The 14,402-nt window shown below is 34.7% G+C and overlaps 1 protein-coding gene across 1 annotated transcript in view; it reads right to left on the bottom strand.

Moving 5' to 3' along the window:
• Positions 1 to 8,297, bottom strand: part of LOC136990755 (heterogeneous nuclear ribonucleoprotein 27C-like) — a 51,357-nt gene extending 43,060 nt beyond the window's left edge. The window contains 1 exon segment of the mRNA XM_067289188.1: positions 8,118 to 8,297. Within this exon segment, the coding sequence (XP_067145289.1) occupies positions 8,118 to 8,143 (26 nt within the window). The 5' untranslated portion in view covers positions 8,144 to 8,297.
• Positions 8,298 to 14,402: the final 6,105 nt, after the last annotated feature.

Genomic DNA, 14,402 nt, shown 5'->3' with positions numbered 1-14,402 from the left:
ATGTAAAAATCTTCCAACTTCTGACCTTGCATTACCATCCGACTCCAACTCCAACCAGGGGTGGACTATGTTAACAAAATAAGCCCAGGAATTCTGATGTCGTCATGTGACCTCAATAATAGTTTCAATAAATAGAGTTCTAATAAAGATAGAACATAGAAACTCACTTGTTTCAATCCTTCCTGAGGACCTTGTAAATTTTTTCCCTGGGTCAGCAGCATCTTTTGATGCTGCTGCTTATAGGCAAAATGACAATACTGCAGAATTTGAATGACTTAGATGAAAAACATCTTAATCTGGTTTTACTGTACTATTATAAAATGACAAAAAGCTTAATTTTGAGGGCAGAGAAGAGTATTGAGTAATATGCAGTCTCGGAGGAATTGTAGAGAAGAGTTATATAAAAAATTGTGAATACTAATAACAAGTAAAATGTTCATTAAGCCCAACCACACTGGGGAGAAGACACATGACCCCTTCTGTGTCTCCACCCTGTTGACCTTTAAGAACCAAAATTTAATAACAATGTTCCTTTATACACAAGTTACTGTGCTTCTTAAACTTTACCCATTTTGAAATATTTCTTAATATCTCAGAACAGAGTATAAAGAAATCAAACAAATTATATACCAACACATGAATTTCCTCCCTTTATTTGACTTTTTTTAGGTTCAGATCTCCAAACATGTAGATTGGCAAAAAAAAACTCCCAAGGGTCAAATTTGACACAATTCCAATACTTTTCTGTTTTATATACATAACAAGTTGGGAATGTAAAAAGGAGTCAGAGTTAACAAATTTTTGATGACTCAGACTAAACCACCAAAACTCCACAGCCCTGCTGTCTTTGTCCAATCTGGATAAAACTGAAATTTTGTTTAGATAAGAGTTTGTAAAGAAAGCATACACTACATAATTAATTTTAAATATACAATTTGTTTCATCCGTAAAATGGTGCTAGATTCAGCTCAGCAACTGTACTTATGTTGCAGCAGTGTCATTTACTTTAATAACAGCCTTACAATGTCACTTCAACAAAAATATTTTTTAAAAACTTTCCACAGTGACAATTATCATTCATGTTCTACTTTCTCATAGGATGTTTTTATCATGCTTGACAGGAGAGTGGGAGATTTCTTTAGTTATCAATAACAGTTTATAGCTGACATACACTATCAACAAGATTCACCCAGAGATTATATATAATGCATATATTCATCATCATCACCTCTCTAAGATATCAGCTTTCAATTATTAGATACAATTACTATCATCATAAGTTATAAGTTCAATAGCTCGTTTATATATTACCAATATATAATTTTGTTAAATATAAAAGTTTTCTTCTCGTACATTTAAGGAAATTGTACTTAACCGAAACATGCTAATTTGTACTTCTTAGAAGATTACTAACATAATCCATATTTTTGAGCTATATGTAAAGTAGTACATATTAATTAGATGTAACCAAACTGAACATATAAATAATACTGCCAAATTTTAATTGGGCCATAATATGGCAAATTAACCATAAAGATATATAATTTCAACTACAAATAGGCAGTTAAGCTACCATCTTGTGTTAAATTTTATTAGAAATGAATAAATTAATTCATATATTCTGGAAAAAATACACTCAGAGAAACTCTTAACCTACAACTAAAGATTGTGCACTTAGAACTGTTCTATTGAACTGTCTAGTCTATTGGACTAAATGATTCCTTGGAACAATTCACAAATATTAATAGGGTAATGTCTCTCTTTCCAAATATGGCAATTTGGGACAAACAATGCCACTTTAAGGCAAATGCATACATGTGGCACAGTAGCAGAATGACATCACTTTTTTTGCTACAGAAGTCAATTTTCTGCCACTGCCAAGATGCATTTCTATCAGCCAATAACAGTTTGCCTGGTAATCATGTGAGAAAATAGAATCACATAGTGTTTTAATAGCAGAAAGCTTCATGCAGTTAACTGAGATAACTGACATCAGAATAAACAGGAAAGGATAATAAATTTAACACAAATTCTACACAAATAATCATATATAATTTAATTCAAAGAACAAAACAAATGAATCTTACTCAAAATAGTATTCTTTATCGAGAAATCTTAATTGAGGAATAAGAGTATTTTGTACACCAGTTCTTTCTCGATCCAAGAAAATATCTCTAATCCAAAATCTTCATTCGAATCTTCGACAAAATCTTCTCGCTAACTAAAGCAAGCATTACAAAAAATTTGTAAACACGTGGATAATGGCAGTGTCGGTATCATTCAATGCAATGAAATCTAAGCAGATTGCTGCTTGGCAAAGATGTGTTTGTGATGCTTTTCTTTGCCACACTGTATGTCTGCATCCACCTTTATAGTCATCCAATCATTGTCCAAGTACAGTCCACTATATCTTCACACAAAAGAAAAATATTGGACACTGCAGTTTTATAGTTTATTTCTTTTTTTGGGGAGGGAACAGATTAACTTTTAAATATCACATATCATACAGTAACCAATAGAATTGCAGTAGCAATCAATATAAAAAGATCTAAGTTTCCCCTAATGAGTCTCATGATACAATACTAAACTTTAACTTGCTTTGAAGATCCTGGCCTTCCCTTCCCTAACAGTTTAGAAAGAACAAGTTTCTCAACGTAAGAACTTAAAACTTTTTTAAATTGTAAAACATGATAGTTTTTATCATTAAAACATTCTTACAATTTAAAATTTCAAAAATCAAATGTTTCAGTATTTAAAATAACTTTGTGGTTAATGTTACCTATGTTTCCAAAAGGCGGCTCGTCTCTGATTCAAGAAAACAAAAGAAAGAAAACAGTGGGGACACACGTTCTAACCTAACCTATTCTATTAATTTGGTTGTAATAAGCATGGTAATATATAAGAATAGGTTAGGTTAGAACGTGAGTCCCCACTGTTTCCTTTCTTCTATTTGCTGGAATCAGAGACACGCCGCCATTTTGGAACCATAGGTAACATTAACCCTTTTTGTTGTTATTGCTATTTTTCTTTATCTGAAACGAAATACTTTATTATTTTGGTAGTCTTTTCCATGAATGTTAATTCTATATATTTTTTGTATAAGTATCTAGTAAGTTTGGAAAATTAACACTAAACTATAGTTCTGTAATTTTAAGGGCCCACCAGTGGCCAAGAGGTCATACTCTGAACACTGGAAGTTTGGTCATGGGTTTGTGCCTTGCTTGGATGGGCTGGCCAGTTTTCTGGGTTTCTCCACGTCTGTAATGCCTAAATAGTGGCCAGTTTCTCTTAAAAGACCTCCCGGAAGACATCTCCCCTAGGCAGATCACCCACATATTGCATTGCCATAACTTAACAAACTAATTTCAAATTTATTATTTTGTAACTGGTCAATAGTAATGAAATTATTATAGTACAAAAGATACCCAGAACTCACCAGAGCCATAGACTGTACACATAAAAGCAAAAAGGTCAAAGGAACCATACCTCTGTGTGTGACCTTTGGCAAGATATGGACCTCAAAATCAACCCAATCAGGGCCCTTAGTCTCGAGTTTTTCGTGTTGTACTCGAACTGACGTCATTGAACTCATTCGTGTTACTACGACTCACATAATCAGTAGTCTCGAGTTAGACCCTTCGAGCGAACTTGAAAGGCGAGCGGAAGTAGGTCATATTCACATGTTGTGTCATGTTTACGTGTGTCGTTAAGCACGATGGGGTTATTTACAATGCATCTGGGTTCGCGACTATAATGATTTGACCAATCAACTTAACTGTAACAAGTTGTAAACGAATCGACGTAAATTGAGCAGCTCACGTGCCAAATCGATTAACTCCACAAAACAAAAAGAATAAAAATTGATAATATAAATTATTTTTAAAAATTCCCTTTAAACTTTCAATTTAAATAAACATTGCAGAATATATTTTTATATATCGTTATATTAAAGCATAGCTTTAATATAACGATATATAAAATTAGTCACGTGAAAAATTTTAAAATAATGACGATTATATTAAGGATTTACAAATGGAGTTAGTCGATTTGTCCTGTAAACGGTTCAATTATTACAAAGAATTGTTTTAGCCCTTGGTTTAATTGAATTAATTAAATACCTACTAATGTGAGGTAGATAATAAGGACTCATCACACCAGTGATAATAAGCACAAATATTCAGGTATCAATGTAGTACTATACATTTAATAAAACAAAAGAGGTGTACATTAAAACTCGATTAGATGGCAAATTAATATGATATACAGTCAAACCTGTTTTTATGCGGTGGATAGGGACTGCATTCCACATTAAAAAAAATGCATAAAAAAAAATCTCACGAAACTTCACAAATGGCTGTAAATAATAGTTTTCGCAACACAATTAAAAAAATATTTTTTTTATGCGGTCAACAGGGACCGCATAAAAAAAGTCTCACATAGAAAATAACTCAAAACCGTACGAAATAGAATTTATTGACAACAGATGTCAGCACTTGACTGCATCGTCTGGTCTATCGTCTGTTTTACATATTTTTGTCCAGGTGGTGTTTTGTTGACTTAAAAAGTAAATTATTTCATTTTTCGCGTATTCATGCAATAATATTACTATAATAAGTGCATTTATGCTATAATAAGTTTATTTAGCAAATAATAAGTCAACGTGAGACATGACGAATCGCACGAGACTACTCACAAACTATACCGCAAATAAAAATTCGCACAAATTAAAAATTTGCATAAAAACAGGTTTGACTGTAATCAAAATGCATTTCGGACTATCGGAATAGCCCTGTTCAGTTGATATTAATATAAAAAGGTTTATAATACTTAAAATTATACAAACTGCTATAAAGTTTTGATCAGTGAACATTAAATGGATGCAGAGGAGACTCTTAATAATTTATATTACTGTATTAATAATAATAATAATAATATAAATTATATTAAATAATTGGTCGAAAAATTCTTTGCCTTCTTATATAACGTCTTTCAGCTCTTTCTAATGCTTCGATTGCGATCAGAACAGCATATTCGTCAGTCATTTTCACTTTCGTGTAGCGATCTCACATGCTCGACTCAACGTGAGTAGCAACTCACATGGTGAGATGGGAAAGCACGGGAGTTATAACGAGACTACCGATTTGACGTCAGTGTGTGAGATGGTACCACATGACACGTTCAACACGTTGGGAGTTGTAACACGAAAAACTCGAGACTAAGGCCCCAGGTTGCACGTGATAAGGAGTTGCACTCTGCTAAGACTAACACATTTAATTATCTATAAGTTTTCAGAGAAGGTTCAATATTTTCCTGTATTGTAGTGCTGCCATTAAAATAATGCAAGAACTATGGAACTACAGAATTATACAACTGAGAATATAACTGATTTTGAAATTACTAATAAAAATTCATTCATAACACCTGCTTTGTTATGTAGTAATTGTACAGGCTTTATATCTTAAATTATAAACAAAGCATTTTCAATTGTTTTTACACAAGTTTACATTTTTTCTAACGTAAAGAAAAAAAGCATGCTACATGCAGAGCAAGAACATATCTTTTAAAACTGATAAAAATTAAAAAAACCTAAATCCTATTTTTTTTTTCATTTCTAGAAAATAATTGGCAAAACTGGCTTCTGTAATTTTACTAATGTTCCACTGTTATTATCTATCAGAAAATATTTATATTGACTCCATATAGTCCAAACATTTACAGAATATCATAGAATTAAGTCCAATGCAAAATTTTTGGATTTTGCATAATTTCTTTTACAACTCTTATTTCTTAATTTATTTTCAGATAAACAGTCATTTCCACTAATTAATACTATAAAATCATGGAATAATGACAAGAGAATGGACACCTTTGGAATATCCAGCTATATTTGAGTATCTTATTGAAAGTAAAGCCTATGATTTCAAAATGCTGAATTATACGTATCTTGACTCATAATTATTTTTTAAGTGGTAAAATAGGTAAAACTTTAATTAATAAATTGTCACAAAACATTCGTGTCCTTATAGCCACGGTATAGCCCAGGGCTTCTTAAACTTTTTTTATTCACAACCCCATTTATGATTTGATTTTTTTTCGAAACCCCCCAAATATAAAATAAAGATATATACAAATTTGCAAAAACAATGGAGTTCTACCACAGTTCACTCTTGTGTTACAATGGAACAGAGACAACTGAATACACTGAAAAGCAACAACACTACACTAGTTCACACTACAATCAGTGTTGCTGAATCATTGTCTCTCTGCACCAGAAGTGACACAAAGTGCAACTCACAAAACCTACGACACAAAGCATGCCATTTTCAAACTCTCACAAATTATTTTCAATATTTTGCATTAAAATCTCATGACCCCAAGATTTCGCTAAGCGACCCCAAATGGGGTCGCAACCCATAGTTTAAGAAGCTCTGGTATAGCCATTGCAATTTCCAGTCGTGCAGGCAACTGCAATCGCGACGGGTGATCTTGTCAACTAATAAACCCCTCCAAAAACTGGCCCGACTGCAACCACGTTTGTGCTATCTCATACGATGGCAACTTTGATAGTAGTCATCATCATGGCAGAAAGCGAAAATACTGACCGGTATAGCACTAGAATCAAGGTTGATCAAGTTTATTCAGACTCACGAATGCCTGCGGAGTTTTAATTCTCTGTTTTATCAAAGAAAAGAGAAAAGAACACAGGGATGGCACGAGGTAAGCGAAAGTCTTACTATTGATTGCAAGTATCAATTGTTTTTAACTTAGTTATAAGGTCATATTTTTCCAAGTTGCAATGCCAACAAACAATATGACAACAAGACGTGTGCAACTCACACTCGTTGCAGTTGCGGTCACCTGTGTGACTGGAAATTGCAAGGTGCAACCATGGCTTAAAACAAATAGAGCCATTACAGATCCTATCTGCAAGTAATCGTTCTGTATGGATTTGTGTGTCTAATGATGGCGAAGTTATTTATCTAGCTGGATTTACATGCACAGCCAGTTACAAGCTCTTATATTTTCATTACACGAAAACAAATGTAACCGGATAGATTGAATACATGGACAATGTCAATGCATCACATTTTTGTGTATATTGCACACAACCTCAACCTATTCTCAAACTTTCAATGGGTGAGAAGTCCGGTTTACCCGACTGTATATTGCACACACATACAAATCACTTATAAAGAACACCGGTTATTACAGCAGATAAGCACCGCATAGTATCTACCTGACTGGTTTTATAAGACATGTTACCAATGAAAAACTAAAAAGTAGAAGTATCTTAATGGCTGCCGTAACATGTGCCCTCGTGGCAGAATTCAAAAACACATTCTGAAAACTTGCAGATAGCCCACGCAATTATGCTGGCTTTGGGTAACCCACTCAACTGCTTGCAGAGTGATCTTATGTTATTATAATAGTGCGCTAGCAAGCACCAAAGCACCCGCTATCGCTTGCACCTCTGTGCACAACGTACGGAGCATTGGTCAATACACACTATTGGTTGCTTCGACTGACGCGTGCACGGAGAATAGGCAGTATACCAGTACACAGTAAAAACAGACCATTGGAGGCAAATGTCTGGCAAAGGGTCACATATACGGGTATGGTTCATTGGACTTTTTTTGCTCGTACAGATGTACAATTCAGGAAGTGGTAACTCCTCATTCATAATTCCCATCTTACCCAATTCTAACGGATCAATGATTACATTTCTAAAAACTTTTACCGGATTTTTATACAGAAAAAGTGGTCAGGAAACCATCTCTGACAATTTAACAATAGATATAAAGCATCTTATCCAATTAATTCTCTCATTAGTTAATTATTAACGAACAATTATACAAATTCCTCAATAAACGTAAGACTTCGTTCAAAACGCCATCAAGGTCAAGACAAATGTTTAAGATACGATTTATATATAAAATTCATTACAATAAAATAATTAAATGAAATAAAAGGGTGTTAAATATCTAAAAGCGTCCTAAGTTTTAATTCGGATGGTTAATTAACCCGTAACAAAAATTTTAAAAAATGAGCCGCCATCTTGAACAAAGAGTTGGCTGCGGTTTAGGGAATTTTTTACACAAAGCCTAGTTATTACTTACCCTACTTCCTCCCCTCCTTGAGACATTGTCACTTATACTTTTTAAATAAAATTAATAAAACGAAAGAAACAAAATGTTCGAAGACGGTCTTCTTATACAATTTGTAGTTGGTACAACAGAAATGGATTCCTGGACTTCTCCAATCTAGATTACGGGGCCGACAATACGTAGAACATGGGCCGAAAGCATCCTCTAGCGGACTGGAGAAAGATGTAACGATTGAAACTAATTAATTTTGATTATATTTTAAAAATATTTTCTGATAAAATTAGTATTAGTTTTTAATTAAATTTTATAGTAATTATTTTTTTAAATTATTTAATTTAATTTAGATAGTTTTTCTCGTAAATCGGAAAAACAAAGTTAAACTTTTATTTTACTCTTTCTGCCTAATGGGCACTAACGTAAGACCTATTTTAAACTCATTGTGAGTTCGGTCATACTCACAATAGGAGCTGCTGGGTGATGAGAAACGAAGCCGAATATTTCGCGATGGGCCGCTGGTGAAAAATCTCAAGAAATTTTCATAGGCGGTCTGTTCCGGATATGTCTGACCTCGTCCCTACCACCCGGTAGTTTTTCTTGTGAACCTGGTCAGATATGATTAAAAAGGCCCTACTAGTTTCCACGGGCGGAAAAAGCAATATAAAAGTTTTTGAATGTTATCAGTTTATAAGCGCGGCATACAATACAAAATAGATCATTTAGCTTGCTCAATTTTTTCTTTTTTCTTTAATCATTTCTATGCGATATAAATGTTAAATGAAGCCCTGCCCAAACTATTTATGATAAATTGCGAAAATGCAGCTTAAGTTCAAACCCGAAACGAATGCCATGAGCCGACGTCTTATCATACGAGTAGACATTTAACTTTTCATAACCAATAAACAAGTAAAACGTCAAAGCCGTATTTGGGACAAGACTATGTCTCGGAGACTCACTACTAAGCGGGATCACTTCGACGCTCACGGCGGGTCTCGTTCTCCTTCTCCAATCATCTTTGGTATCGCTGCTTTTGAGCGCGATCATTCAAACTTCGCCGGCCACAGCCACCACCACGAGGTCATCCACGATGCATTTTCAGTGAAATTAACCTATCGAATGTAAGCGGCCGGATGGCCGAGCGGTCAAGGTTAGCAGCCTGCCGCCCTGGGGGAGCCGGGATCGAATCCCGACGGGTCGAAAAATCCCCAGGAATTTTTCGGGGGGTGGTCCGTCCAGATATGTCGGTCCCCGTCCCTCACCACCCTGCCGCCCCATTGTGGACCTGGCCGAACCCATAATGGGCTTGCTATAAGAGGCCCTCTTAGTGCCCACTGGGTGGAAAGAGTTACAAAAAAAAAAAAAAAACAAAACCTATCGAATGTTGAAATTTCTCTCCAGGTTGAATTTTTGTCAATGCGAAAATTTCCCGTTTTTGAAAAAAATAATGGTGGCTATTGTATCGTTCGCAATTATTTTTTTTTTATTTTGCACATAGGATATATATATATATTAATAAATGTAAAAAGAAAAAATAATTTTATTTCGGAAGTGAGTTTTAATATAAAATTATAAAATTATAACGACGTGCCATCTAGTTTCAAAAAGTTCTGATAGTGAAACGAGATATCTCTGGCCCACCGGTGGCCGAGTGGACTCCGTCTCCGTTCATACAGCCGATTGCAGAGACAACGTTTAAAACCCGACGGCAGTTTAGAGATCGTATAGACCGCGGTTCAGAAATAATTTCATTGCAGAAACGGCATTTCTGGCCTACCCCAGTTTAAACAGTGATTACAAGCAAGTTATTTGATTTACTTTCTAGACTGCCTTGATAGCAGGTTTAGACACCATTTTATTAACAATTTATCACTATAAATAAGATACTATTTTCATTTGGTTTCTATTATCTTAAAATATAATTTAATTTCATAGTATAGTATAAAAATAAAATGTAAATATTTTTGTTGTTTCTTAAACACAATTTAGTGTAATTAATCAACAAATATTATGATTTGAAAAAAATACGAAAAGTTTTATAAATTTTTCAAATTTTAATACAACTCAACAATAAATAGTATTGTTGAATTTTATTGTTCGAATTCCATTGTTGAAATCATACGATTCAGAAGTCGAAAGCTAGTCGAGGTGAGATTTCCGTGCGTTTGCTAGCGGGATGTTTGGTGTTTAGCGCAGTCTGCAGGAGAAAGCGCGGAATATACCCAGCAAAACATCGATGTTCAGATGTGTCCGTGACACACGCTTGCTTTCTGAATATCCCGATTATTCATTTGTTGGTCGCAAAGTTTATGTTATAATGGATATTGTTCATTTAATTAATCTTGTAAACGAGACGAATCAAGAAAATTATTCATCTTGACAATTAGGATGAGAGAAAGGAAAATATGAGATCGGAATAATCCTTTAGAAATCTGTTCCGAAGACGAATTTCGAATTCGGTATAGATTTTTCTAAATCTGGATTTGTTCGTATTTTAAATCGTATTGACGACGAAATTAAGCATATAGATTGAAGAAGATTGCCGTTAATTACTGAACGACAGTTGTTGACGAAATTACGATTTTATGCCACCGGAAGCTTCCAGAGGGTAGCTGGTGATCTTATCGGAGTTTACGTCTCTACTATATGCAGATATCTATCAAACTATCATTAAATAAAGTTAAAAAGTTTTTTGTATAGTGATACAGACGTTTACAATAAGAATGAGGTCTTGTTCTTGTTTAACGAATAAGAATAAGAGGTTAATGTTACCTATGGTTCCAAAATGGCGGCTCATCTCTGATTCAAGGAAACAGAAGAATGGAAACAGTGAGGACGCACGTTTTAACCTAACCTAACGTATTGTAATAAATTATCATAATTATTACCAACCAAATTATTAGAATAGGTTAGGTTAGGTTACAACGTGCGCCCTCACTGTTTTCTTTCTTCTGTTTCATTGAATCAGAGACGATCCGTCATTTTGATATCATAGGTAACATTAACCGACTAAGATCTTGCTGCGAGCAGACCAACAAAGAAACGACGAAGAAATTTGTTCTGTATCATCTCTCATACGATAATTTTTATCCCCAGAATAACCTCTCTCCTCAACTGCAGGATAATTTTTTATAACTTCCGCGAGGACACGTTTTTCTGCTTCGGAAAAATTCCGGCATGATTTGAACACGTTGTTCGTCGCAATTTTTCTGACGTCATAAACGAATGACCTGATTGGTTAAACGACACCTGAGAGAGGGAAGTAACAGCGAAGAATGTAAGAGCCAACGTTTTGCCGAAATTCGTTTAGATGTCGTTCAGAAATAGACTACCGTCGTCTTTGCAACGCATTTTAAACCGCGGTTCATCCAGCCAACGTCTAGATGCCGTTTGGCTGTTCAACGTCGTTCAACGTAAACTCTGTCTCTGCAATCGGCTGATAGTGGCGGTGACCAGACCCTAAACACTGGAGTTCGATCGGGGGTTTGCGCCTCACTCGGATGGGCTGGCAACAGGAGTTTTTCCCAGGTTATTTTCCTTGCAGATGATGCCTGAATAGGAGGCAGCTTTTTCTGAAAGTCCTCCCGGAAGGCATTCTATCCCCCCTTCTAGCATTGGCCGTCTCCTATAAGGCCGGATTTGGTCGTTTCATGACCTCTCTCCTGTCTTCCTCGCGTTGGTCGTCTTCGATAAGGCCGGCTCTTTTGTCGCTTAGCGATCACCCTCCTGTCTTCCTGGAGTATAAGCGAATAGCAATACACTCCTCTATCGAGAACGAGATATCTCCGGTCAATTAGTCAAGGTTAGCCCGTGGCAACCAGAAATATGTGGAATTACACGGGACAGGTAAATGGGTTTTTTTTCAAAAATTCGATTTCACAATTTTCGTATTTCCAACTTACCAACGAGCAGCGCATGCGCAAATCTCGCACTACTGCCTATTTGAAGAGAGTGTCGCCATTTTGTATTTTATTTTGTCTCGGATGTCGATCCCCGGACTACCTACAAGTCTGGTTTTTTTATGCGCGCATGATTTGGGCACCTAATACTCTGTGCCAAATTTCAACTCCTGACTTGTACTCCTTCATACCTCTAAGCTGGTAAGACATCAGGCAGTACGATTTTATAAACAAGACATAGTTTTGTCAACAAGTTCATATATGTATCAATTATATGATTAAATGTTATAAATTAATCTGATTTTAAAAAATTTTTGAATAGTTATCCAGACAGAAATGTTAGCTTCACTAAATGTTTTAAAATTATTGCAAACAATTAAATTATGATTTATAAAAAGCCACTCATTTATTACGAACAACTTATGAAAGGATGTTCAAGTTGAGAAGTTTTTCAATCTGGTGTTATTAATAAATGCAACAAAATTAGTGAAATTACGAAATATACTAATAGAAATAAAATTTGAAATAATAGGATGTAGAAAATTCATCTACAATTCAGTGAATTGTGTAATGATCAAATTCTGTGCTTCACAAACAAATAGTCATTATTACATTAAGCCACTCTTCGACCTTTACTAGCAAAATTAATACAACCGAAAGAATAGAATATAATGTAGAATGAAACACTTGGAATTTGAATTATAACTCAAACATAAAGCTGGAAATATCTACTTTAAATATTTCTTTAAATATAGTAGGAGTGTTTTGAAACTAATAATTGAGTTTATTCAAGTAAGTGCAATTTCTGCCATGAAAATTTTATCTTGATTCTATGAAGGACGTCTATGCTTCCTTGAAATCATTATCAAATCGCCGTGTTTCACGTAGTCATATAAAAAACAGAAACTGAATTTAGTTTCAAAGTTTGCACAGAGTTGTACGAAAAAAATATTATTTTTCATTAAATGTAAAACTCTATCTATCATATGGATTTTCTTTTTCACTTCTTTGTTTAAGCAAGATTCTTTTGATATTACTTATAGTACAGTACATATAATTCTTTAGACATCTTTTCTTTCGTTAATAATAAGAAAAACCCCGAATAACCGTTTAAACATTTTATAACTGATATTTCAAGCTTTCTCGTGTTCGAAGCTCATTGAATTGTTAGATATCACCGAACCATACAAAACTTTTCACCGAACTGTCTGTCTTCGTTTTTGTCGTTATGGTAAAGTATATTGTACTGTACGCCTCCCAGATAAGGAAATTGACCATAACAGATTTAACTTCATTAGAATTTTCTGATAGATAAGCGCTTTCACGATCATTAAATGCTTCGTCTTCTCCTCCTCCTTTGCTTTGAGAAGATTGTAACTCGTCATCATTATCAAATGCTGACATAATTTTATTACCCATTGCGGAAGATAATATGGATTCCTTAAAAAGTAATTTATTCTCCTCTTTCTCTTTTGGGTCATTTTGAATACTTTGTGTACGTAATAGAGATTCATTTGCATCGGAGCACGCTTCGATAACCGAGTTTTTGATTTTACACTTTTGTAAATCATTTTTGTATACTTTCCGTTTAAAAGTTTCGAACAAAAAATTTCTCAGTTTGAATTTTTAAACATTAAATATTGACGGAGAATAGCCGAGGCAGTTAAAGCGTCAGCCTACCGCTTTGGTATTTCCGGAATCGATCCGGACAAGCAAGTCAAGAAAGTTTTTACGGATGATGTATTCTGAATATGTCGAGCCCCGTTTCTCGCGACTCAAACGCCCCATTGTGAAACTGACCAAACCCACGATAGGCTTGAAAAAGTGGCCTTTTACTGCGCCAGAAGGCAGAAAGAGTAAACAAAAAACTTGATAAAAGGATAACAAAGTGAATAATGAGATCACGGAGTTACTGTTGCCAGAAAACACTATGGAATGTATCACAGAAATAAATACGTCATAATGAATATAACATTAATACTGATTTTTTTTTACATCTTTTTGTCCTGAAGGCACTAAGAAGGCTTCTTTTAGCAAGCTCATTATGGATTCGGCCAGACCCACAATGGGACTGCTGGGTGGTGAGGGGATGGTCCGACCAAATATATCGGACCACCTCCGAAAACTTTCTGGGGATTTTTCGACCACTTCGTATTCGATCCCGGGTCCCTCAGAGTAGTAGGTTGCCACCTTGACCGCTCGGCCATCCGGTTTGACCGACCCTTTCGTAGGTCGAACCACGGTTATACAAAATTGAGTAGTAGTGTAAAATAAAAATGACTAAAAATAAATAATTCTCGAGACTTTCTAAAAATATATTACATATTTTAGTTAGTTTCAAAGCAAATATTTCGTTTTCTAAAAATATTAATTATTAAAATAGTGAAGAAAGTCAATTCGAACA

Source organism: Centruroides vittatus, unplaced genomic scaffold (assembly GCF_030686945.1).
Source record: "Centruroides vittatus isolate TY-2023 unplaced genomic scaffold, ASM3068694v2 contig_134, whole genome shotgun sequence".
Taxonomy (NCBI): Eukaryota; Metazoa; Arthropoda; class Arachnida; order Scorpiones; family Buthidae; genus Centruroides; species Centruroides vittatus.
Note: the sequence above shows the minus strand (reverse complement) of the source record. Positions and strands in the feature narration are given on the sequence as shown.